The following is a 27692-nucleotide window of genomic DNA, read 5'->3' on the forward strand; positions in this document are numbered from 1 at the left end:
CTCCTGTGATTTCCTGCAACTCCCGATTCTCCGACATTCCTGCCAGCCATGGGCCAAAGGTTCAGGTTTGAACTATATGGAAATATCAGTATCCGCTAAGATGAATTTGATAATATTGGCATTTTGGACATCAGCATAAATCTACTATTCTGTGTCCCTACTTCACAGATTCATTTGAGCTGATAGTGATATTGATATGGAAACTTAAATATGTGTTTCAGACTAGAGATGCATGATATATGGGTATTATATATCATACTATATATCATATCAGCAGGTATGGAAATCTGCCAAAATTTACAACGATATTTTGACTGTAAAAATCGTCCTATATCAGCTGTAAATATTGGAGATACAACCAAATAAACTGGTCAATTTTTAAGCTGACAAGTGTTCTGAGCCACTGATGGGCACTCTGAACTATTTTAGGTCCAACTCTTTACCCTCTGAGGCTGGCATTGTCGTATACGTCAAGAATAGACACATTATTCAAAAGTTAAATAACTTTTGAACTAGAAGTCAAGCCAGTTCCAGGTTTTTTCCTCTGTGTTGTGCCATTCTAATGACGCTATCCATGCCTTCATAGCTCTTACAGAACGTTTTCCAGCAAGCCTGGAACTTGGATGCCTTTCCAGGGTCTTTAAAGACTGACTCTACACCAGTAACTCTGATATCGGGCATTTTTTAAACCTATTAATAACCAATCTTTTCTGCACCCAGCAGGTTAGCCTGCTGCCATAATGTCTCTTTGTATCCCAGAATGCACTGTGACTGGGCTGTGACAACCAGTGTCTGGCTTGTCAAGTCATGCTTTGCCTAACAGCGCATGTGCACAGACTTTGAAACTGTAAAGAGAGCCTGAATGACTCATTAAAGAGCAAGAAAGACACAGAGAGGCTGTGATGTGTCCCTCTGTGTCACTGCAGACAGGAACTGCTTTAAATGTGACTCAAATTCCCAAAAACCTTTTGGTCATGAAGGTTTACCACGTTAACAATAAAATGTTTTATTTCCATTTATTCTTTTCTTTTGTCTTTATAGTTCCATGCCTTTTTTTAACATTTGTTTTTGTGCCTTTATTGGATAGAAGGGGACAGTGGATAGACTTGCAAACAGGGACGAGAGCGGGGGAGAGACAGGCGCCAAAGGGCCTCAGGCCGAACCTGAACCCGGGCCACCCGCGCACATGGCAGGCACCCCAACCACTCGACAACTGGCGCGCCCCATTCCATACCTTTCTTAAACTTCAAGTGACATTACTGCAGCATTCATGTTCTTAAAGCCCAGGTACTCCTGAGAAAAGGGTGTTTAGAGCTTGTCTGTGCACCACAGGGTTTATGCTTCACAATAAGTCCAGGCAAGAAATATTGGTTAAAAACATAGCATAGGGCTCAGAGGGTTAATAAATTTGCTCCTTACTTGTGTATGTTTGTACACAGCAGTCTTGCAGACTGTCTCTGAGACATGTTGAGAAATAATTCAAAGTCACAGCACAAACAAACCACTTAATTATGTGCCAAGATTGCATGATTCAAAGTTAAAATGAGCTACCTGAATACATCTGCAAGTAATTAACTTGATGTGTTTAGTAATTATTTAAATTAACCTCCGTTTGTGTTGGAAAGGTGCGCACGTTTCGCTATAAAAAGTCATGATTGATGCAGCATAACAAGATGAATACGTTTGTGAACAATACACTTTTCTCATTGAAGTTGTTTTTGGACAGTAGAAGCCAAACCACTCTATTGGTAACTTTTCAAAACGCTGTCTCTGAATTTCCTCTTTTAATATCCGTAAATTGCAGTCTTCCTTTCTCCTGTGATTTTTTTTTTTTTTTTTTGAGCAAACAGTTCCGACTCTCGATTCTCTGAAATCCCCGCCAGCCGTTTCTGTTTTGATAAATTGTACATCAAGCCCTATTTTCAGAGTCATCAGCGATTGCTTTTTTGCCACTCAGAGTACTGAACATGGACAGCTTTTAAAGGTAGTGAGTAGCTCTGATAAGTGGCTCAATCCTTGTACTAAAGCATTTTTACTGAAGGTTTAATAGCTACTGTATAATGAATTATAATGTATTCTCTCCAATTGCAAATGTCCTCTAATATAGCCCTTCTACCGCTGCAAAAAAGTCCATCTGAATATTATTGTGAGCTGCTTTTTAAGAATACAAATCAATTGCATGATTTTAAGTAGTTAGATTCATACTTTTGTTGTAAATTTCCCCCAATGCCAAATGGAATGGTGCTTGTATGGCCGGAAAAGCAAACCAATTTCAAGTAGTGACATCATGGTCAGTTCGGAGCCAACTGTATGTTTTATTATAAAATACAACTGTTCCTCCGAACATTTCAGCCTAGTTTGAACTCATTGAAAAGCAATAGCCTCATGAGTCATCTTGCTGTTCCAATTTAATGGAACATACCTTTCAGTGACAGCGTGTGCCGGCACATCATCAAAGTGAAACTTCCAAAGTTACGCTTAACTTGTTGCCGAAATAGTTTCTCGTTTTCAGGAAAATTGCAGCGCGCCAAGTCTCAAGAAGTGTATCGCGGAATCTTCCCTGAAGGAAAAATTGCCACTTGCATACTTGTCTTTGACCAAAGTGAAGCCCTCACCCACTCCAGGGGAACATGTGCTGTTTAGGAAGATATAAAGGAGTAATTTTATTACTCGGTACATCTCTTCCCCCTCAGAAGCCATTTCATTTCTCCTTTCAGCCTCCACAGAAGCCTTTATTTGATCTCATATTCCAGAGTATGACTGCCTCAAACCGGTCGGACTCCGTTTATTTTCATTTGGAAAACACATTTAGTGTTGGAGGGGGTGGCGGGGATGGAGGTGGGGAGCCGTGGAGGTGGAAGGGACTGAAGGGAAGGGCAAGTTTCTCTGTCACATGTTAATGTCCTCCTGCAGGGATTTTTCGGATTCCTCCAAGCGTGACTTTTTCTATACAATCAAGAAAAATCTCCCACTTTCACAAAAACTTCAAGTTTGCATCCATACTGTGAAAACTGATACAGCTTTGAAAGGCAGATCATTGGAAAAGTGTGCCGTTTATTAGGCAGCCCACTTAGGCGGCACAGATGGAGCCGGTCACTTGAGAGGGAGACATCCTCGTAAACTCCGAGCCTTTAGAGCGGGCACAACAGCCAACATTAAAGTCCAAATTAACCACCCTTCTCCCGCCTACACCTTTCGTTTAATGCTTCTTTTTTTGGCCCCCGAATCAGAGCAGCTGGACGATGTAAAAGCCCCACATTTATGAAAATATTTCAATCTTATTTAGGCATGTTTTTGCACCTACATCCTCTCTCGTAACAGAAACAGTTTTGTGAAAAGTGGCGTCTCATTGCTCCGGAAACCCCACTCATCTAAATAGTTCCTTCTCTATGTCTTCCCTGTCTCTGTGTTTTCTTTCTTTTTTCGAGGTAGGGGTGTGGGGGGTATCATAGCCTCCTCTGGGCTCAGTTCCCCTCAATGAATTACCTCCAGATGTAATTCCTATCCCCCCCTCGCCCTTGGCCCTCAAATTAGTGGCTAGTAAAAATTAGGTTTGAATTAGCCGCGGTGTCGAGAATAGAGGAGTTTGAAATTTCCATTTAATGAGTTTATTATTCTTTGCTGGAATGCCGATTTTCCTGAATTAATTTGATCAGGGGTTTTTTAGTTGAATGGTGTTTTAAGTCATGAATGGAGGCACTCTCAGTCACTTCTGGTAATTTCTCCCTGATGCACGGTCAGAGTTTGATTTCTATTATCCCCCATGGAAGTTCTTTTCCCTGCTCATTGCAGATGCATCAACAGGATCCCTCAAACTTCAGATAGTGGTTGTTTCATAGCATCCACAGGTGTTTTGCTCTTTTGATTGCCAGCGGAGCTTGTCACGCTTCCGTTCAAGTGTGACGCCATGGTTCTGGGAATGACAATCGCTCTGCCAGAGGTGGAGATCACTGTCATAAATGGGTTTCGGATTTATCCCAAACAGGAAATCTAAATGGGCTAAGGGAGTTTTTTCTTTCTTCATCTTGATTAAATATCATCCAGACAGGACTAAAAACAACAATACGATGTTTTTCTCTTTTTTTTCTGGGTAGAGATTTAACTCAACACTCAACCACCTTTGCAATGTGATATACTCATCAACATTGTAAAACTCTGATACCAGGAACTTTAAAACAATACCTCACTCATCTTCATAGACATAATGAGGTGAATTCAGGTTGGTTGGGACATCATTTTAAATTTCTGTCATTTATTTGGTTTCTTATAAAAATCTACCTATATCAGCTGTAAATAATTTAACCCATTAAAGCCTGAAAACACAAATTGTAGCTGTTTTTTTGGAAATGAAATAATTATTTAACTTTCTAATTAAATCCAGCAAATCCAAATTTCCATAAAATTTAACATATATAATTTTTTCGATTTCATTTGATACATTAGGTGTTTAACTGAAAATCCACTTGAAGGCATTTTTATCATTAATCAGATTGTATTCAGAAGTTGGTTTTTTTTTAGTAATTTATTGATCATATTGATTAGATAGCAGTATCATAAAAGTATGGCAACAGGCTTTAAGGGGTTAATCAGAAAAGATTAAATACGAGTTTATCAATCACTGAACAATAGCAAGCCCAACGGCAGGAACAGAATGACCCCCCTATGGAGTCTAGACACTGGTGGCAGAGTTGATGAGGGATGCAGGATTAAATGAGTAGACTTCTGAGAAGCTGGACTAGGAACCAGTGAGGTGGCTTGGAGGAGGAGACCTGCGAGGATCTGGACTAGATGCTGATGAATTAAATGGAGGTGGCTGGGGTGGAGGATGGTAGCAGCGACCGCACTGAAACAACCCAAAGTGATAATGATAGATTTAAAATATGACAGGTGCATGATGATTGGTCGAACGAGGCTGTGGTAGAATCTGATGAGATGCTGATTAACCGAATGGAGGTGGCTGGGGTGGAGGAGGGTAGCAGCATCCATACTGAAATGACAGGCTGACTCTGAAGAGAGAATGACCAATGTAAAATATGACAGGTGCATGATGATTGGTCGAATGAGGTTGTGGCAGAATCTGATTAGCTTAGCACTTCAGAGAGTGAATGCCCATAATCAGCTGATCACCAGAACGGGAATAAAGAAAGAATGGAAGAAGGGAGAGATACGAATGAGTGGTGAGTAATGAATGAGTAGAAACATTCTTCCTGCTTGAACTTTCATTGAGCACCATTTGCCATTCGAACAAAAAAGTTCGTAGACTTTTAGGCTTGACCAACAGACCACCGTCAGCTGAGGTATTTTTCCTTATTCATCATCAGTCCTTACACTTAGAAGATTGTGTGTTTTAAGGGCTGAAGTTCCAGGTGTGAACTACATGGAAATATTGGTATCAATGTCTGCATTAGCTAATATTGATTTGCAAATATCGGCATATTGGATATCTGCAAAAATCCAATGTTGTGCATCCCTAACTCCGACTCTTTAAGCTGATACCAATATTGATACTGACATCTGAATTTGTATTTCAGACCTCAGACTTTAGTCCATACAACAATTTAAAACAAAAGGACTTCCCAAACTCAACTAAAAAGTGTCAGTGTTTTAAGGAGCTAAATTTAGCAGAGTAAACATTTAAATTTACAAGAAACCAAACTGAAAACAGTTGTTGGATTTTCAGCTTTTCAACTTTATAATCTCAAAAATTCAAAGCTTTGGTGTACTCCATTTATTCGTTTTGACTAAAACATTTTCCATCTTCTCGTAAACAAACCACTATTAAAAATAGGGATTTTATGTTGGGGTGTTCTCAATGAAAACAATTGAAATTGTTTGATTTTTTTCCAGGTGGGTCTGTTGGGGGGTCTTAGCTTTTCTTAGACACAAATTAGGAGGCCCTAAGAAAAAAATGGTTGTGATCCACTGCCGTATAACACAGCAATGACATTTCCTCCATAACACACTCAAATCTAACAGTGAATGAAGATTTTATTTGTTTGCTGGTCCTGCCTTTAACCCTACAACCTGACTCTTACATACTGTTGATATTTAGAGTCATTAAAGGCCGGGATTTACAGCTGAAAAAGGCTTCTTACTACGTATTTAAAGATTATGTCCGTCCTGCAGCGCTGAAGATGTTGGCTCTCTGTTTCAGGAGAAAGAAAGGTTTTATCATGTTGGAGGAATAGCTGACACTTTTGTGAAAACTGATCCAAAACATTTTTTCTGGTCACATTTGTTGAATTGGGACAGAATCTTCAGGTGATAGGTGACCATTTCTTATACATAAAATCAGTTAAAGTAGTTTTTGACTTGAATTGATTAAACGTTATTAGGGTACGATCTTAATTTAAAATGAACTAAAAGGATTTTACTGGGCTACTAGAAAAAAAAGGCTAAATCCAAGTTAATAACTTCCAGTTTTTTGTTTGTAGGTTTTTTTGGTTCTGTTGCAGAAGTACACCAACTTTGGGGCGCAGATGGCCTGTAAGTTAGGTGGCACCCATGGATGCGGGTAGCCTGGGTTCAAGTCTGGCCTGTGGCTCCTTTCCCTCATGTCTCTCCTCCACTCTCTCACCCCTGTTTCCAATTCTAACCACTGTCCTCCACTATCAATAATGGGCATAAAAAGCCCCAAAAATGTGTCTTAAAAATAGAATGCTCCGACTTTGTTTGCTTCAGAATTTGAGCAACTTATTTTTGACAGTTTGTAACTGATGAAAATAGGCAGAAGCTTACGCCATTTTGGACCTCATGAATCACATGGTCAACCTCTAGTTTGCTGCATGCCCCGCCCACCTAAGTGATGTCACATCTATAAGGTTATGCCATTTCTATTAAGTGTTGTCTCAGCTTTGACTTGGACAAAAGGTCATTGATTTCACAGTCAAAGAAGTACAGACGTTTTTTTTTTTTTCTATCCCATTCGACTTTATCAACCTGATTCACCCTATAGGAAAGGAAAAGGCAATAAAACCATATTTGTGTGCCATATCTTTAAGAAAAAAGCTGTAAGCAAAGGAAACAGAGTGCCGTCTAAATTGTTTAGACAGCGCTCTGTTATGATTTAGACATCATGCAGGAGATTTCTTGCAGTTTTTGTGAATTAAAAGCAAAAAATACACCAATATTTCTGGCCAATTTTCTCCATTTTTGTTGTCCTGGTGCCAGTATCCGTTGGTTTTAACCAGTATCATATCTAAGTCTGGTATTGTGACACTCCCACTGCATGATAATATCTGCCAGCATGAATAAAGGGAAGTTGTCTGCCATGCTCTGCTCTTTCATCTACTTTCAGTGTGCAGGAGAACAGGTAAACTGCTGTAAGCTGCACTTGCTTGTTTAAATTTACCCGGCTCAGCCGACTCTTTGATTTCTCGTTTAATTCAAATACGCTTTTGAAGAAAAGCTTTTTTTTTTTTTTTTTTGGTGGGGGTGGAAGGGGGGGTTGGGCATTGAAGGCAGCTGTGGTGTTGGTGGGAGAATAAGAGGAGGCACAGGAGGGCCAATTTAACCTGGAGTGTCTGTCGCTAGTCTGCTAGCTGCTTCTTTTCAAGAGGCCCGGTCAGCTTGAACCGCCTGACTTCTGTCATTTCGATCTCTTTTTATTTTTCTGCTGTAATGTATACTTTAATTCCCGCCCGCCCGCTGTCTGTGTGCGGCAGCGGTGTCGGCAGAAGCAGCTGGAGGGGAGGTGCAGGTATCATTAAGCCTTGGAGAGGCACCAGCGGAACGCTGCTGAGTGCTATACGTGGCTCCTCGCAGAGCAGTGTTGATGTTTCTGGGCCCGGTGAATGTACAGCCGGGTTTATTTTCAATAGGAACCTGAGGCCCGGGCTTGGCCACAGCGTTCCCCCTCCTCCTCACCCACCCCCATCCCCGGCTGCTTTCTCGGGCTGTTGATATTGAGTCAAGCAAACACTCTCTCAGGGATGTCCTGTTGGGCACTCTGCCAAAGTCGCAAATGGAAGTCACATGTGGAGACTCCCAGAGGACGGCATTGAGGCCTCAATTCACACCAAAAACTACTCCTTTTTTCCTCTTATATAAGCTTTGTTAAAATAAATACTTCATAAATTAAATTTTTAGGGCAGTAATTGACAAATTGCATGAAATAACTAACATTTTCCACACAAAAAATAAAAATCTTGTTTCTTATTGTGTGTGCAGCAGTCAGGCCCCTCTCTACCTTTATCCTCTGCTCTGGGTTTTTTGGCACTGAAACACATATGCAAATCTATTTGGACACTGTCATTATCAGCCACTTAATAGGCATTTCATTAGGGATTTTCTGAATGCACTGTGCAGGACAAGTTGCCATGGATACCCTGGTGCTTAAGTACAGTATATTAAAATGGTGCAGCCTTCCAACCACTTATATAATCACTGGTCTGTAATGGTCTCTGCTCTGTGGCCATAAGCAGCGCATCCATCCAGTGATCACAGAGGAACACAAAAACCCCCCACCTTATTTGGCTTTTATTTATTTGTAGGAGGCTCTCGAATTGTGCTTGTGCAACGTTTGTGTGACGATAAATGAACGGCGCTGATGTGAGGGCTCTATTTCACACATGTGAGTGTGGATTTATCAGTTAACACTGTGTGGGAGTTTTTTAGGGGCCGTTGAACATATTTTATCAGACAGTAAAATCACTTCATTTTGTCTGGCTGGCTCTTAAACAGGAGAATGGACGAGGGAGTGCACTTGGCACTCAGGCTCTAACATTCCCTTTGTCTTCTGTGCTCCAATTTTTTAGATTTAAAAGATTCTGATTGCTTTTTTTTAGGGTTGTCGAGATTAATCGCATTGATTGTGATTAATTGAGGTCCATAATCAGTGCATTTTTTTTTTTAATCACATTAATCTTTATTGTCTCTTTCAGATCACTGTTGATAAACACAGAGAGCTCAGTGGGCAAATCAGAAGTCATCTAAACCTTATGCTGTCAGATATTTACCTTTTTCTTTTTCAATCCATAGCAAGATCCTTTTCTGTGGTTAAGATTAGGCATGATACCAGTATTGGCATATATGACGATTTCTGCAACCAATATTTTGGATATGAATATCACATTAGATGCATTTGGTTATATTTGATATTTGCTGTTGTCTTTGTCTTTGTTCATACTCAGTCTTTAAACTTTTAAGTATGTTCTACAGATTAAAGATTGTTTCTGCATTCATCCTTGAACTTTAAAATGTAGGTTAAGGACTGAAGTTTCTTGTCTGAACTACATAGCTGATATCAGCATATCAGATATTACCAAAAATCCCTGGCAGAGTCCTTGCCAAATCCTTTTATCTGCCTTTAAAAGCAGGTTTGTATCCCAACAGGAAGTAGGCATTACAAAAATTCAAACGGACCCAAAAACTATTTTAAACACAAAATAATTTTAAATATAGAGAGTACAGTTAATTGTGATTAACTACAGAAAGATAAACCATAATTAAAAATGTTCATCTTTGGGTGTAGATGTCCTTGTGGTGGGGTCGTGGCCCGGGTTCAGGTCTCCTTTCCCACATTTCTCCCATCTTGTCTCCCCCTGCAAAAAAAAAAACACTCGAAATGTATCTTTGAAATATTTTAATCTTTTGAAATCCCTACTTTTATCCTCTTACAAGGTTAGGTCTGGGCTTAGGGTCCTAACTACATACAGTAAATAGTGATACCAGTATCTGCAGGAATTGATATGCTAATATCAGCGTATCAGATATTGTGCATTCTTAGTAAAGTTCGTACCATAGTTTTAGATCTGTCTATGAAAGCAGGTCTGTATCCAAACAGGAAGTCATTTTAGTTTAAGAAGGTATAAAAATCCAAAATGAACCAAAAAAAAGTTTTAAATGCAAAATAGTGTCATTTTAAAACTCCATAAGAGAATATAATTAATTGCGATTAATTGCGGGAAATTCTGAGAAACACCTGGCTGCAGACCTCTATAATGGGCTGGCATTAATTGTGGGGCAGGAATTTCATCCCCCTAGCCCGATCCCTTACCCAAACCCTAACCTTTAGGATTCCGGTGCATAACCCCTAACACTTTTTGGGTTTTCCTTAGTTTCTTTTGTGTTAAATAAAAGTACATTTTTTATTTTTAACCATACAATTCTTCTGTTGTGAAGAATAGCCATGTACTATAACCTCTAACAGCGAGCAGATAATATGCATCATTCAGTACTTCATTCTGGTTCTGGCTTGGGTAATGTACGGTATGTCCCACAGTTGAGGTCTCCCCATTGTCGAGGTCTGCAGCTGAATGCCCCACCATAGAGGTCTGCAGCCAGATCGTTTTGGAAATTCTGAGATTAATTGCAATTAAAAATTTTAAAGTGACCTTTTGGTTCGGTTGCGCTTATGTATGCAGACACCCCGGGTTCAGGTCCAACCTGTGTCTCCTTTCCCCAAATCTTTTGTCCCTGTTTATGACTCCATCATCTGTCCTGCACCCTAAAAAAGTCATAAAACTTAGGGATGCACAATAATAGATTTTTACAGATATCCGATATGCTGATATTTACAGATTTATTTTAGCCGATACTGATACCAATACCGATATTTAAATATGTTTTACATAAACAATTGTAGGTTTGAGGATGAAAAAGAAACAACTTTTTTTTTTCTTAAAACACACTTAAAAGTTTAAAGACTAAGAGTGAATAAAGAAAAAGATCTCAATTTACATAATTCTATTTGGCTTTTTTTGCTAATATCTGATACCAATATCTGACTGATAATATCATGCATCCCTAATTAAAAGTCTCCAAAGTATGTTTTTTTAAAGAAAAAAGATCAGCTTTTGATGCCCCCCCTTTTTCTCTCACACATTCTGAGCATTCTTCCATTTTTTATATCTTGCATCTTTTGGCCTTCAGGGTTAAGAAGTGACTAACATGGCTGAAGGCCGCTTGTGACTGACAAACCTCATGGCAGAGTGGCTTCTTCCGGGTGTCTTTGTGCGAGAGAACCTGCTTTAAATACTTAACTCGAGTGTCTAACTGTTAAAACAACAGCATCCGCCGTCACAGCGTCACGGCGTCACTCTGCATCGTAGCTCGACAAGTCTCTCCCTCCTCATGCCAGGGTTGTTCACCAGCTGCTGCCATCATCACCCCCTCCCCTCTGCACCCACTACACATGTCTATCTCGCCCCCCCTCCTTCTCTTCTTTCTCCTTCCTTTGCTCCGCTGCCACCACATCAAGACGCTGGTGGGCCCGTTCGTCTCCGTTGACCTTGGCAGCAGAAAGCGCAGGAAGAAGAGAACGCGGGGAATAAATACCTGAAGGGAGGAGGCGCACAGTTGTCACAGATGTGTAGAAATAGGCATAGCATTCTCCCCCACTCTACCCCCCTCATCACCCTTAGTGAGGCGCATGCTTCGAAGGGCCAGGGGCCTCTTGTTTGTCTTTTTTCTCCAGCGAGGCACTCTGGGTAGTTTATTAAAGCAGGCTGAAGGAGCTTTCTAGCCTGAAGCCGTCAAGTAAAAGAGAAATGGGGAGAAATTACTGGCATAATGTGGACGCTTAAAGCAATTAACAGCAGTTGTTTAATGTTAGCCTCTCTCTCCCTCTCTGTGCCATGGTTGTTTAGTGTTTACCCTCTCCGCCTCACAGCTCAAGACAGTTGACACTAATGAAAACGCGTCTTTTGCTCCGAGTCGGTCTCTAAATAATGATATCATACGGCTAAAATATGCTTCAGCAGAGCCGGGGAGATAATGTGCAATTCAGCGGCTGTTAAATCATGCCAGCGCTGCGAGTTCAAGTGGTCTTTACCCTACGTTAGGGGCTACATCTTTTACTAAATAAATCTGTCACAGCCGCCCTGGGTGCCTCTTTTTAAAACATAAAAGTTCTTGCACTCTGTGTAACCTCTTTCTGCAGCTGTATGCATCCACACATGTGTCTGGAAATGAGTCTAATTTTAGAGTTTGCATCTCTGCCAAATTCAGATTTGTGTATTATCTAGCACAAACTTATGTGGGAAAAAAAATAAATCTCCCAGGCCCATGTGGCAGCGCGAGCTGGTGGCAGATGGACCGGTCTCTCTGCATCTGCCGTACGCAGACTCGGGGAGTAGTGGGGGGAGCTTTGTACTCCTCTCTCCTGGGGAAGACCGAGCCTTTTCTTCTTGCCAGTAGATTCCTGTCTGTTGGAGCGACTAAGAAAAACATCTGTGGCATGCAAGGGGAGAGAGAGAGAAAAAAGAGGGGAGGAGGAGAATTAAAAAAAATTTGACAAAAGGGATTGGCAAACACCATTAGCCCCTAACTGTTCCAGCTCATTGCTTGTTGTGTGTTGTTTACTGTCGTGGATACATCAGAGTCTGAGGCGGTTTCATTCAGATTTTTGGCTTCTGGAGGCAGTTGCGGTCCCGGTTAGAGATAGTGAAGTAATTCATTAGTTCAAATATCTGGATCCTTGTGTAAGACATCTGTGCGGACACGTTTTGCTTTTATCAAGTGGTAAACCAAATCTACAGCTGATAGGAAGCTGTTACTTTTATGTTAAATCATGTGTGCTCTGCTTGCATGGAGGTGTGTTATTTTCAGTAAAAGCTGGATTTTAGGAGTGCATTCTGCATTTGTGGAGGTCTCCCCACTTCTGAACCTTTGTGGTCTCCCTCCCCTTTCAGATTCCTCCACTTCTTCTTCTTCTAAACCCCCCCCCTCCTCTCCTCTTCTACACCAAACACGCACTTACACAGTCACACCCCCCCACCACCATTCCTTTGCCAACTCTCGCCACCCTCCGCCCCCTCCCCCGCTCCCCCCCAACCCCACCGATCAAGCCGCTGGTTTTTTGTGTACTATTGGTCCTCGGGCGTCAAAACAATCCAGCGGGGCCGCCTGACTTGTTTTAATTAGGCGGCGCTGAAACTGTCTCTCAGACGTGACCAGGCAGAGGTGCTCTCTCTCTTTCGCACTACTGTAAATATGGCTGTAAATACTTCTCCGCTGATGTCTCTGACAGTAAGCGTCAGCTAGTTTCTCCTCACTTCTTTTTTTTCCTACTTGTGGCGTTTTCTCCCCCTTTTTTTTCATTGTCGATAACGCTTCCAGGCTTCTGAGAATACTTCTTCAAATGCTCCTTACCGGGGAGAGTGGATTTCTCACTCATTGTTTCAAAGGTAGGTCTCTCCCTCTGTCTTTTGCCGTCTTTTTTGGTTGTGTTTGTAAGGTAGCAGTGCTAATGCATGGATGTGACATGGCTTGTAGTTTTAAGAGCCCCGTGCACTCTCCGTTAGAGATTCAGTGCCGCCGAGGCTCTCCGCTCACTAATCCCATTCAGACTCTTTTCCTTCCACACATACACGCACCGACCCGCACACTGAAAAGGATAAAGCACATACCTCCGCCGCGGCGAATGCACCTCTCCTGCCCCTGCATCTGTCTCCGCTTCCCCCCCGAGAAAGCCAGCTCCTGCAGGTTGCGCGTAAAGCCTGTGTGGCACTTGAAAAGGGAGAGAGCGATCAGAGCGAGCCTGGCGAGAATGCAGCCAAGGCACGGGGGAGAGAGCCGCCGAGCATCCTGCGAGGAGTCCCCGCACTCCCCGTGTGAGGAGCCTCTCTCTCTCTCTCTCTCTCTCTCACGCACACACACACATTTAACACACAGGATCCACCCACACACACACTCACAGCCACACACTCACACAATACCTGCACGCACTTTTGCACAGAAAGCAAAAATTTCTGCAACTTTTCTGCACTGGAGAAGTCTGTGAATCAGATTTGAAGGTCATTTTGAGCATGAAAAGAGCAAAATAAAACTTGTAATTACCTTGTCGCTCATTTCTAAGGAGTTAAATGATAAGTAGTTTTCCAGTTTTCCAGTAATGGTGATATATTTCATCAGCGGCAGGCATAAGAAATGATGGTCTAATTATTTCCAGTGTGCAAGGAGAACGAAGGCAACGTGTCTGTGTCATAAATTTCCATTTTGTACACTAAACCCCCCCTCCTCCTCCTCCCTCTTCTTCTCCTCTCTCCCCTTTCTCTCTCCATCTATCGGGGGGCCCTGCATGTCCGACCCGCACACTGTGGGGGCCCCCGGTCGGTAATTGCCCCGGTGACAACTGGAAATGATAGAATAATTGTCAGGAGAGGCGTCTGGGCTTTCTTTTTTTTTTTTTAATGGGGGCGAGGGTGATTTAAGTATGCATGAATGGCACGGCGGCAGCGGTGGTGGTGAGGTGGCAAGGGAGGGAGAGGAGTGGAGAAGAGAGGGGGGAGAGAAAGCGGGGCGGGGGCTGGGTGGCTTGTTTATGATGCCATCCCCCATAAACACAGCTGAAGTGATGACACAGATAGTGTTGCCTCTCCACGGGGTGACACCAGTCGACTTGCGGCCGTCGCTGCGAGACACCCTCGGCTGTGGCGGGAGAGAGGTGAGCACTCTCTGGTCGAGCTCTGTGGAAGTCTTCACCTTCAGGTAAAAAAAAAAGAAAAAAAAAAAAGAAAAAAGTCAGGAAGACTCCATGCATCCATCCGTCCATCCATCCATCCATCATGCATCCATCAATCACCCATCATCTCTCTGCTGTGTTGTATTTTATTGCTGTGTCTCCCTGCTGCTCATCCCACTGTGGAAGCGTGCAGCCCCTCGCTCAGCGCTGCTCTGTTAATCTGCTGCTTAATTAGTGCTGATGAATGGCTTTGGTGTGTGTTTGCGCGTGTGACTGTGCACAGTGTGTGCGTGTGGCTCTGGTATCACTTGATCTTGTGGGTTTTTTGGAGTCAGATGTTGCTACTTGCTAAGCTAATCACTCCTAACCTAATAACAATGTATTTTTAATCATTTGCAGACATGTGAGGAATTTAATTCAACTTCTTTTTCTTGGAGTGTTGCAAAAATGTGTGTTTTAAAACTCTCAGAAGTGCAGAGAAGAGAGGAGAGGTCACCGATAGACTGATAATCGTCGACGCACTAATTATCTTTATCAAAGGCAGGCAGGATAATTTGTTTACTTAAATATTGATGAGGCTGGGTGAGGCATGCTATTGGGCTATTGTGGGCATATTATTAACATTTCATAGGGCTTTGTGCAGGAATGCGAAAGGGACTCCTCTTCATAATTTAATACCCTAATGCATAATGAGCTATGTGATTAGTTCATAGGGAGAATTGGCCAAACTCCATTTTGAAGGCAGATAATTTACATTGTTCTCCAGAGTCTGCCATATAATAGCTTCTTTAGCGCAATAAAATTAAATGCTACACATTTTGTATTTCAGCTTACAAATCCCCCTGGCAATAATCACTTTTTGAGTCATCTTTTTTTCCCTTACATGAGCCTCATTTAAAATAAAAAAATATTGAACTAAAAACACATGTTTACCTACATGTTTTATTTAGAACGCACGCTCTCCAATTAACACCGTTCATTAGCCGAGGCGCCGTTATTTGTTTTGAAAGTTTAACCAATCACTTTGTTATGCTAATTGTGATGTAATTTAATTTGAGTTCCCCGTAATGATGATGCCGCTATTATCCACATAAATGATGCAGTTAAGCAGCACGGCCTCATTTGCATGTGCTTGAAGGGGAGAGAGAGGCTGAAAAAAAAAAAAGAGTAGCTGGCTCCCTGTATCACTCTGCTTTAATTTTCCACCTCTGTTCACTCCTGCCCTTTGGGTCTCTCTGTCCTGTCGTTGGCTATTGATGATCAGCACTTTTATCTCATTTTTATTTTAAGACAAAGAGGCCTTTATTTGTCTGCTCCAACTTGAAATTAAATCATGGAAATTTAAGACTATAAAAAATGCAAATTAGTACTTTTTTAATGGATGAATCAAACTGAACAATTGATTTGAGCGCATACCCCTTTACTTCTCTATTTCATTGGCTCTTTTTTGGACGGTTGAGAGGAAGAGAGCTTCTTGAATTTTTATATTTCCATATCAAAGTGGTGCTTTGTCGGCAAGGGCTTAATTTTTAATCTGTTGATTCCATCATCATCTCTGGTGTGGACATTATGCAGATGTGGGTTTTTTTCACACATAGGTGCAGCCAGACTGTCAACCAGCTTGTGTGTATTTTTCTAAAATCAATTTCTTAATCCTAAGAGAGAAGCAGGAGTGATCCTCGCAGTTTAAAAGTCCCCAACCGGGCATGGAGAAAGTGTGACTAAGCCGGTGTTAAAGACAGCCCATTATCTATTTCATCCTGGGTTAGACTTTGGTAATTTTCCTGTGGAAAGATTATTTTTCCTCCTGACCAGTCCACCCCCCCTCCCTCTGTTATTTGCCCCTAATTGGTTACATAAATCTTGTCTGGTATGAATGAGGAATGTTGCGGTGTTGTCAACTGCAATCTTCGCCCTTATTTACCAATTCATTAAGATCTATTGATGCAGGACTGCTGAGGGGGAATGACAACATAAATCAGAGCTGGAGACATAATGGCCCTAATCAACCAGAAATAACTGGAAACGTCACAATGAGCTATGTCTCTGTAGCTTGCACCGGCCGCGGCTGGATCCCTGCGCCTGTCCGCTGGATGTGCCGCACCGTGCCGTGCCGCACCGTGCCGTGGAGGGGGATCAGAAAGTCAAAGCATGTCCTCTGATGTTCCTCAGGAAACCTCTCCATCCTCTTTTTTTAAATCCCTCTTCATGTCACAGCTCCGTCCTGAGTTTTTTTCTGACTTGGTCTATAAATACAGTAAGATCGGAAGCACCCCGCGCTCACCGGCGCACCTCCTCTGCCTCTGAGTAAAGATGATTGGACGAGACAACGAGGCCTCCCCTCTTTATAGGTCAATTAGCCCTGATTAGGTGGGCCGAGTTAATTAACAGAATTGGCAAATATGCAAATGAGAGCTGACTGATCAGCTTTCGTCACTGTCTCGGCGGCGGGTGCTGTCTGCTGCTCGTGCAGAGTGAGGTGGCTGATGGGTAACATGGGAATGATGCTCTCCTCATAGAGAGGGCTGTTATTTTATATTTGTGGATCAACCTTAAATTCATTTCTTTTTCCTTTTTTGCATCAGCCATGTCTGCCCTTTTTATTAGAAATTGGATATCCCATGTACAATAAGTGTTTTCCTGTTGTGACATTTCAGAGCTGGTTGTATTCATGCAAAGATGAATTTGTATCATGCACACTATTCATAAGAGCTTCTTGCATTTGATTCTAAGGAGACATTGTGCAGCCCGTACAATTGAACATGCACTTTACACCCCTTTTCCTCTGCTTCTTCTTTGTCATTCCTTCTCCACAAACAGACACTTTCAGTCCATTTAAGGGGAAACTCACCCACACTGTCGCAAATAGTCTGTCTTTTATCTTATTCTGCCTCATCTCCTTATTGTAAATAGAAGAGAATTAAGTTCTCTCCTCTGAATGTCTCCTATCACAGAACTACGATTTACTGTCGGCTCAAATGAAGAATTGAAATATGACGGAGGGTTTTCTCTCCATGTAGGGCTCATTGGACAGGAGATAACCACATTTGATTCTGTTGCTTTGAATAATGTTAATCCCGAAAAAAGCAAAGTCCATTATTCATATTCATCTCCTTTCATTTGGGGCCACTCCTGATTTTGTAAATATGATTTCCTTCACCCCCCCTTTTTTCTTCTTCTTCTCCTTTTATTCACCGGCGAAACACTTTTGAAATTCCTCTATCTGAGAGCAGAAACCATTACCATACACAGGTTTAGAAGAAGTAGTCATTAATGCTCCTTTATGGTGGCCCTTTAGTGCCAAAAAGGAAGCTTTTAATTCCTGGCTCTGCCATGTTTAATCCAGGGAGGTGGATTTTTTTTCCATTTCTGACCCAAAACTTACCACATGGATGTAAAGTCTGCAGAATCTGCAGCTATAAACACAAATATGATCATAAAATCCTCTTTTATTTATGTTAATTTCCTCCTTTCTTCATTAAATTGATTTTAAATTCTGCACCATTTTTCGTTTGGCATTTTGATTTATTAAGCAATCTGAAGTATTGAGAATGTGCCGCCCTTGCATAGTTACTTCTTTATTTTGTATGCATGGTAACTTATGGCAATGATGAATTAATTCCACTCAAGCACAGAATCTGTGATTATTTTAAAATGGTAAGCATATCTCGACTTGATCAGAGAGCTGTGAGGAGTCAGCAGACTGTGAAATGTAATTTCTATTATTATGATTTTTTTTTATTTTGATCTTACAAACCAAAAGAATTCCTCCTGAAAGTGATAATGAAGGGACGTCTGGGATCACAGATTTCCCGGTCACCTTTTTTTAAATGAAAACTTTGCATCTCATGCATAAAAAATGAGGATCCAGAAAGTGGATCCAGGATCGCCACAAGTCTCAGAGCAAAACGTGTGGATATGAGTGTGTTAAATTCCCCTGTGTTGCTCAGACAGCTGTGTATTCCCACTAGATGGATAGCCAGTGTCATAGTGTGTGTTTACTGCACATGATAGAGCGGGAGACAGGCCAGGTAATGAGGCTACATTAAGGGCTTTTAGAGCTCGCAAACAAAGATGGAGGGCTGCTTCTTTCCCCTTTAATGATAGGTGTGTTTTCAGTGTGTGTGTGCAGAAAACACACAGTGTTTGTGGCTCCAGCTCTCCTTACACCTTTCACTTCTGGGAAGAAAGGGAGAGAAATTCTCCCAATCTCGGGGGCCAAATGCGTCGTCAGGACCCCTTTTCTCGGATTCAGCACCTGATGGAAGAGACAGATTTGCGTAGTGCGAGATTCAAGGGTAAATATTTGCTCAAGCTGAAGAGGAATAGCAAGCAAGGGGGTATGGTTGCACAAGGAACGAGACAAAAGCTGGTGTTGGGCTGCGGCTTTGCAAATAAAGTGTCTGCCTGTGTCTAGCTTTGCTTAATCAGGAAATGCCTTTCTTTCTTTCTTTTTCTGCTGAGCCTCCACCTTAATAGAAACGTCGGACTCCCCCCTCTCACTATCTCTCCACCACCCCTTCAACCTAAACACTTAGTATCACTATCATCTTCCTTCCCACAGCTATACATCTACAGCGTATTAGCCGGGGCAATAACAGGCTCCCTCTCTGTTTCCGATCACGATAATAAGCGGTCTCCCTCATTGGAAGATTATGGCTTTCGGAAACGCCGGGTGTGTGTTGAAATGCGGGACACCGGCAATTTATGGGATGTCAAACACATGTGGGGCAAGCCGGCAGCCTTCACTCACTGTTGCTTCCGACCCAGTTGGTTCAAGCCAGGCCAGGCCCAGCCCGGTATTCCTCAGGGATGCGTACTCGGCACACTCAAACTCATGAAGTCAAACCCTAAGGTGCCAAGTACTGTCACCACCTTTTCTCTTGAGTATTGTGTTTCTGTGACAATTCCATCCCCGCAGTCGGCACGGCGGCTCGGTCTGCTCATCACTGCCGCCTGGCTGTGTTTCTAATTGACATTCTAATTGGCAGATTTGAATGCTGCCTTTAGATGGCTAATTAATTTATCTCACTGCTGTCGTTAAGGTTAAAGCACCATCTGATCTCTGCGAATACACTTAGCATATATCTGCATTATCATTATGCAGTTTGACTCATTGTATGGACTTTATTTGAAGGCTTTGTGTATTTTTTATCCTCTTCCTTTTAGAATATTAACATTTTATATATCAGTAATCACATGCACGCACATTATAACCATATTTCATTGGTTTGTTAATATCAAAGTGGCAATTTTCCTCCGATTTCCTTGGCAGTTTGCATCGCATTCACATGTTATTAAAAATCCTTATTTCCTTGTCTCATATATCTTCAAGTTTTCCCGAACCATCCATCCCTGGTCCAAAGAAAGAAAGCAGGAAAAAAAGGGGGAGATATCCAGGCTCCATTAGAATGTTCATAAAATTGTAGTAAAGGCAATCAGACAGTCTTTCTCTGAATATTTTAAACATCGGCCATGTAAAATTTATGCCTAATTTGAATACTTATTAGCCGGCTGATCTCGGCTGCAGCCTTGAGTTTCTTATGCTGAGATTCATCACCGGATTGGATGTCACATTGTGCCAGTCTCTCCCCCACCACCACCTCCGCCACCTTCCTCCCTCCCACTCAGTCTCTCCCATTCTTTTCATCTGTCTCTCTCCATCACCCCCTCCACCCCCCCTCTTCCTCACTTTCCCCTCTCCCTCTTTCTATCTTTTCTCTTCCGTGTCTCTCTCCATCAGTAGTGAGCGGCGCGGTGTTAAACAGGGGCCCTGTTTGTTCACAAGCACGCCTTGTCCTGGCCTCTTTTCCTATTTACTTGTGTCCCGGGCAGCTGTCGCCCTGCTCTGTGTAACAGCTCAGCCCTGTTTGTTCTCCCCGCCTGGATCCTGTTTATCCTGGCTGTGGACATCCTTTAAGGCCTGTCCTGTATCTGCCCCTCGTCAAACACGCACTCGCTCACAAACACATTTGAAGGACGTGTACACACCTCTATTAAAATGGTATTTACCGGCCAAAGAATACACACAGTGCCCGTGTGAGCTGGGAACAAATGCTCCCAAAAAACACACGCACAGACACACTATCCTTATCATTGTCGTGCTTCTTTTGTTGCATGGCTCGTTAAAAAGCTGCAAAATATCCTTAAAAGTGCATTTTTGAAAAACCCCTAATTCTCAAGTCGCCGTTTGTTGGGTCTGAGTGTTTATTGTGAGAATGTCGACTGATGTCCTCTCTGCCCCAGTGAAGGTACAAGGCATTAAATGCAGGGGGGAAATGATAAAACATTTATTACTGGAGAGAGAGGAGGTAATATGCATAATTTATGCTGTTTTTAGCACAATCATTAGTGATATTCGTGATAGATTTTTACCCTGCTTTTCTCTCCTTTTCACTCACTTTACATACCTAATAAATGCAGAGAAAATTAACACAAAATCATATTTATTTACACGTGCACAGCACTGAATATTTCTTTAATTGTGTCCAATTAAAAGGAGCTCTAAAATGCTTGGAAACAAATGCTGCAGATTTTATTTAGCCACAGCAAAGATGACATTACAATGTTCACCAGCAGCCCTGCACCATGTGATGTGGCGCCTCCTCCCCCTCCTCCAAATTTTAATTTTGCATGATTAGCTTTGCGTCATTAGGCAACTTCATTCACATGCGACACACACTCCAAATCTGACAGCGTCAGGACACACGAGAGCTTTTATTTCTCTGTCTGTGCAGGCTTACTGTCCTGCAAGAGTGGGGAATAAATCAGGAAAAAAGTTCATTTTTTAAATAGAATTTCCTGCAAATATAACGTGAATTTAGATGCTTAAATTTGAGCATAAAACCCCCTTTCTATTTCAAACAGCACCAGGACGTGCATCTCTTTGTATTGCTTCATTTACACAATGAATGCATAATTGCTCCTCCTGCATCCAACCCCCCCTCTCTTTCCCTCTCTCTTCTCCCCCCTCCCTCTTCTTTAAATGCTTTAATTTGCAGAAGGGGGACTGAGAGCTTGATAATAGAAGCATAACAAAAAAAAATAGAAGGTGGAAAAAAAAAATGTCTGTGTTTGGGGGTGGTGTTGGTGGGGGGGTTGTAAAAAGAAGAGCCCTAACTGGTGCCTCTTAATCACTTCTAGGTTTTAAATCATGATGATGCAGGAGTCGGCCACAGAGACAATAAGCAACAGTTCAATGAGTCAAAATGGAATGAGCACCCTAAGCAGCAGCCAATTAGAGGCTGGCAGTAGAGATGGGAGATCAAGCGCTGGTGACACGAGCAGCGAAGTAAGCACAGTCGAGCTGCTGCATCTGCAACAACAGCAGGTAAGTTGTGTTTCTCCCCCTCGTCTCCGTCTCTCTCTGCCGCTCTCTCGCTCTCTCTCTCTCCCACTCTGTTTGCCCCTCGCTCTCCCACTCTTCTTTGCTCTCAGGCAGCGCTGGAGTCTTTTACATAGGCAGGAGGAACAATGACATATTTTCTGTGTAAATATTTTTGTGTTTTTTACGGAGAAAACATCGTGTAAACAATGGGCTGTTTTTGTTTTTTGGGAGGCTGCTTTGCCTGAAGTGTTTTGCCTGTAGTGTTGAAAATGTTTTGTTGTATTTTTATGCATTTAAATGTGTATTTATAGAGGGAGTGGTGCAGATATGTAGGGCCATGTGAGATTGTGTTTGCATTTAAGTGCAGAACACAGAAGAAGAAGGGGGAAAAGTGTGTTAGAGCATCGTACGGAGCAGTTTGAGAGCTTTAAGTGTGTGTGCATGTGTGTTATGGCGGTGCTGTATCCACCAGAGGGCCTCCTAAGTCGGCTGATATAGACCAAACCTTTGACCGGGACACTTTTGGAAGAATTATTGCACTCTACTTTCATAGAAAGTCTTCTTTATTTACAGTAATGTTTTTTTATCTGATTTTATAACATCATCCCCTTTCTTTTTGCGTTTTATTCTGCCATTTTTCAACTTTTTAAAGTCAAATTTCCAAGGCTTTTACGACTTTTCTTTCTTTATATCCATGCTTTATTGTTTGGCTCTTTTCTTCTCAGTCGGAGCAAGTTGGGGGTGAATGAGCTGCAGGGAGTTTGTGTTTGTGCGTTGAAGGGGGGGGTAGCAGGAGTTGTGAAAGTCAGTCGCCAGCAGAGTAAAGGAGTCAAGTGTCTCTCGTGTCTTTTCACGGTGAATGATGGCTTTGACAGTTCGCCAAAAGAGCAGCGGGAGACGAGGTCAGAGGGCCGTGCTTCGGGGTGATCAGGGGGGGACAACGCCGCCGGTTTGTAATGATGCGCGCTGTCCTTTTGCATTGTTGGGAAATTTTCATGCAAGAGTGTGTTTTTTTTTAACGTGTGTGTGTAGTTAAGCAGCAGCTGAATGCCTGTGGACAGTGTGGTACAATAGATTTGAGTCTGTGTATGTGTGCTAAAGGGGATGTTTGGTGTAGATTCTTCCATCCTCCATGCCCCCATCCCATCTCAGCACCCATCCTCCGCACACAACACGACCCCAGCGGTGCTGCTGGTGGCCACAGCAGCAGCTCTGTGGCCTTACCTCCATTCATCACCACTCTCCCACTACCACTCGTGCACACACAACTGATTGGGGTCAATTCTCTCTCTCTCTCAGCTATCACTCTTTTACATGTGAAGGTTTCTGGTGGCTTTGTATCAAAGTTCTGCAGATGGAGAGTAAAACAGAAGCAGATATAGGAAAGATGTTGCTTTACTTTAAGAGCATGCATTATGTTACACTGGGAATTTTTTTTTTTTTTTTTTTAGCTTTTTTTGTCATTAAATAAAGGGTGCAAATAACCATGCAGTATAATTTGAGAGGCTTTTATTTTGTAGAATCTTGACTTGGAGATCCAATAAGAGGCTTTAGTAGGGCTGTCAAGATTAAGTGCATTAATCATGATTAATTGAGGCCCATAGTAAGTGCACTAATTTTTTAAACCGTGATTAATCGCAGGATTTTTTGTCCCTTTCAACACACTCTAAGCCACTGCAGCATCTCCCTGCAGCCACAGTGATGCAAAATAAGCACACCACTGTGCCTTTATGTCTCATTTCATTTAAGAAAACTCACAGATAACAATTTCCTTTTCCCTTGTTAAGTTCAAGCTAAAATCTTTAACCTACTTCTAAAGAAGATCTGAAGGCCTATGAATGTGACAGTTTTTTTGAAGGTTCTCCCATTCCTGACCACCATCTATGGCCGGTTGCCCTGATGGATGTGAAATATGTCCCATACCATGGAAATGTGAAGCAGTCCGTCTGGCTTATCTGGTCTTTTGGAAACTAGAAGACCACTTTGTGTCACAATATTTTTGAAATGTGTCCTCATCAAATTGAAATTGCCCTCACAATTTTCCAAAATCAATGACATTTCTCATTTTCCACTTTGTTGAGTTGTTGTCACACGATGTTTTGCAATTTATCACATTCTGTTTTATTTTTAGGGCTGTTAATTGCAATTTTAAAAAATCACAATAAGTGCAAACATTTTTTTAATTGCAGTTAATTGCATGCTTTATTGTCCTTCTTCAAACTTAAGTTAAGCCACTTCAGAATCTTCCTGCAGCCACATTGATGTAAATAAGTCCCTTACTACTCCTTTAAACAGCTTAGTGGAGGAGTCAGAAGTCATCTGCAACGTGTGTTATCAGACATTTATCTTCCTTTCATCCATAACAAGCTCCTTTTTGCATGTTAAGGTGTAAATCTACTATTTGGATCCAAACAGGAAATCTAATTCCTTTAAGATTTAGACAGTTGTATTTGAATGTGAGATCATTTTTGGAGGTTCAGCCCTTCCCAAACACCATCTATGGCTGGTTGCCCGGGTGGATGTGAAATATATCCCATAAATATGTGAAGCAGTCTGACTCATCACATTAGAGGTCTTTAGGAAACCAGTCGACAAATTTCTGTCATTCATAAAGTGACAAAACTTTACAGCGGTTTATGATTGCCACTGTCCCAGTATTTCTGAAACATGTCCCCATCAAATTGAAATTGCTCTCATAATTTTCAAAAATCCACAACATTTCTCAGTTTCAACATTCAGTTAGTTGTCATTGTGCTATTTTCACAGTCTGACGGTGTTTTGCAAATTATCCCATTGTTTTTATTACGGCTGTCGAGATCAATCACATTAATTGCAATGAACAAAAATTCATAATTAGTGCATTATTTTTTTAGATTACAGTTAATTGAATTCTTTGTGTCCCTTTCAGCACACTTTGGTTTAGCCAGGTCAGCGTCTCCCTGCAGCCACAGGGATGGAGTCCACCACAGCTCCTTTAAACAAACATTGCCCTTATTTCCTTTACCATCCATAGCAAGTTCCTTTTTTTCCATAATTAACTGCATCTCACAATCTTCTGTCTACCCGGTTTTTACTGTCTTTCAAAATAAAAGCAGATCTGTATCCAAACATGAAGGCAGCTACCTTCAGTTTAACAGACTAAATGAAAGAAAAACTATTTGAATGCAAAAAGTTATTTTCAAAATGTAAATTAGAAAAGAGAGTATTAGACCAATATTATACACTATATCAGTGGTTCTCAACTGGTGGGTCAGGACCTAAAATGGGTCCTGAAGCTGCTTTTAGTGGGTCATGAATTGATGCCTGGAAAAAAAATGTGGCTAGTGGCAAGGATGTAGAGAGGAGTACTTTGCATATGATTTGCAGGGCAAGGATTCAAATCTGGTTGTTTTCTTGACTTATTTATCCTGTTATTTTGGATAGAAATATTTCTTTTCCCATAAGGATGTCTTCATTTTTTAAATATTAAAAATTACCAACCAAAATCCATGTTATCATGGCAAAAAGTTTTGTCCAGTATATTTGTTAGCGTGTGTGTTTTGCTCTTGAGTGAATTTTAGTGGTTGAAATGTTTTGGAAATTTGGGTCAACATTTAGCGTACTAATACTGGCTAAAACCACATTTTTTTAATGGCTTTTACCTTAACTACCTGAATTTACCTTTTTACCTTCCTTTTATATCCTTTTCAATCCATAACATGCTCTTTTTTTCTGTGGGAAAGTTTAGGCCTTTAATCTACCTTTAAAACCAGATCTGTGTCTAAACAGGAAGCCAGTTACCTTATTTGGGAAAAAGGCACATTAACAGTTTAAAATGCAATAGAAAGTGTGTGATTAATTGCAATTAACTGCACAGAAATCTGGATATAAAATGTTACATTTCTGACTGGCCTAATTATAAGTAATGAAGATATTTAACGTTAAAACACTGACTGAGATTGGTTGCTTTTTTTAAACTTTGCAGGATGAACAGATGCTTTAAAGAAGTGCTGTTGGTTTAGTGTTTTGTGACTTTCATTCTGAAGAAACTTGCCAACACTTTGTCTGTAGAAGGAGATGTAAAGAGAAAAGAAACTGATATTTTTACCGAAATTTAGTCAGACAAAAAGGTGCCAAAGAGGCATAGTTTCGGAGTGTTATGTGACTTTATAAAGAGTCAAAAACAGCTAAGACTAGATGTATTTTACACGAGCAGAGATATGTGAGTGAAAATGTAAACTTAGTAAGTCTCCAGCCGCGTCTAAAGAGAGGAAAACAGCAGAGGGAGAGAAAAGCGACGTAAGCATAAAGTGTGTAGTTGAGTCTCCAGGACTGACGCACGGCTGAGAGCTCGTGCTGGTGGTTGGTGGGTGCTGGGTGGGTAGGTGGGGTTGAGAAGAGGATGTGACAGTGTGTGCGCCTCATAAAAAAAGAGGCCAGCCCGAGCGCCTTCTCTTCCCAACCCAGAGACAGACACATTGAAATGAGCAGTCCAGCTAACAGGTCTCTGGAGGCTTTTTAAAACAGGGGGCCCTGTGCTGTTAACTTCACACACACTTCCTGAGCCAAGAGAGTCCGAGAAAGAAGACAGAACATGGAGTCGCTTTTTTTTTTTTATGCATTAGTTAGCAGAGACGTTTGCTATTCTGCAGCTGTTAGCATCTGAAGAACGGTGAGGCATGCATTTGTGTGGTCATATTTTTTCTTTGCACCTGTGAGCAGATTTTAAAGAATTCCAGCCCACGTCCCTCCCTCTCTCTCTCTCCGCTTTGAGTCCATTTTGAAGGAAGGCTGTTGGGTGTAATTTTCTTCCCATATTTGGAATGACATTGAGTGGTCCAGTGGGTATAGAAGCTCCGGTCTCTCATCACGCTGCTGGGGGGATGATTAATAATAAGCACTGATGAATTCTCCACTGTCCCTGTGGGTTGTGCCATTACCTTAGCAGCTCCAAAATACCACCTGCAGCTATAATTAGAAGAGCAGCATCTTAAGGTCTTCTCAGCCAGGTTACACAGGAGCAATTTTACCATATTCAAATATTGATAGTGGAATTTGTCCTTTCAAAAGCATAAAGGCGCTTGTTTTTATTTGTTTTCCCTATCTGATCTTTTCAGGAAGGTTCCTTATAAACGCCAAACACTCCCTTATCCATGCATCTTGAATAATAACCATTATATCACAATTGAATTTCCAACCCCTAATTTTCTGTCCCGGTTTCATCACCCCCATTCCCAAGGTTGTCTAAATAGACCTAATTTGATTTGAGATCACAGATTAGATACCCACTGTATCTGATTGCAATTTGCCAGCTCCAGATATGTATCACAGCGAATGATAAATGTAGCACAGCCTTAATTACTATGCTAAAAGCTCCCCCCTGCTTTTAAAAAAATGTGCTGAGCTCATATTAGCAATCAATTTATCTCCAACCACACTAAATCTTATGTTTTAATATGAGATGCAGCTGTGTGTGTACATGGAGCCATGCATTGATCTTTGGATCTATACCATAATGTCCCGTAATGAGGCTGTTAGTTGATTACAGTGGTCTGTGGACTTAATCCCGCGCAGGGTTATCAGTGGGATTGATGAGCCAATACTCCGGACTTCTGCCCCCTCTAAATGGAGTCACTACTTTGAGAAGTTTATTGATATTCAGAGCGGGATGAAGCCCTTGTTCTGGTCTGTCACTACCCAAATCACTGACTCATGAAATTCAAACATAATGGGGAATTATGACTTCAAAAAAGTCATGTTTGACCAGAATTTAAAGAGGAATATTTCACTTTTTTTGGTTGTCATTGAGGCTGTCAAAATAATCTGTGCATTTCAATACCATGTGTTTTAAATCAATGCAATCTCAGTAGGGAGATTTTTTTCACCAGTTCAAATATGCAGGTATTTACAAGTAGTGATATGGATATGTAAATGAAGTTCAGAACTGAAATTTCAGACTTGAAACCCACTTTGAGGTTCAAG

The 27692-nt window shown here is 41.5% G+C and overlaps 1 protein-coding gene across 4 annotated transcripts in view; it reads left to right on the top strand.

Moving 5' to 3' along the window:
* foxp2 (forkhead box P2) overlaps window positions 1-27692 on the top strand; it is a 160275-nt gene that overhangs the window by 40032 nt on the left and 92551 nt on the right. For 2 of the 4 annotated variants that reach the window (XM_041780762.1, XM_041780764.1), the window contains exon 4: window positions 21548-21734. The exons of 1 other annotated variant lie outside the window; for it this stretch is intronic. In XM_041780762.1, coding sequence (XP_041636696.1) covers window positions 21558-21734 — 177 coding nt within the window. In that variant the 5' untranslated portion in view covers window positions 21548-21557. Of the gene's footprint in view, window positions 1-12983; window positions 13128-21547; window positions 21735-27692 lie in introns of those variants that run through there. One more of the 4 variants, XM_041780763.1, reaches the window with a different exon arrangement.

Source organism: Cheilinus undulatus, linkage group 23 (genome assembly GCF_018320785.1).
Source record: "Cheilinus undulatus linkage group 23, ASM1832078v1, whole genome shotgun sequence".
NCBI classification, from domain to species: Eukaryota; Metazoa; Chordata; class Actinopteri; order Labriformes; family Labridae; genus Cheilinus; species Cheilinus undulatus.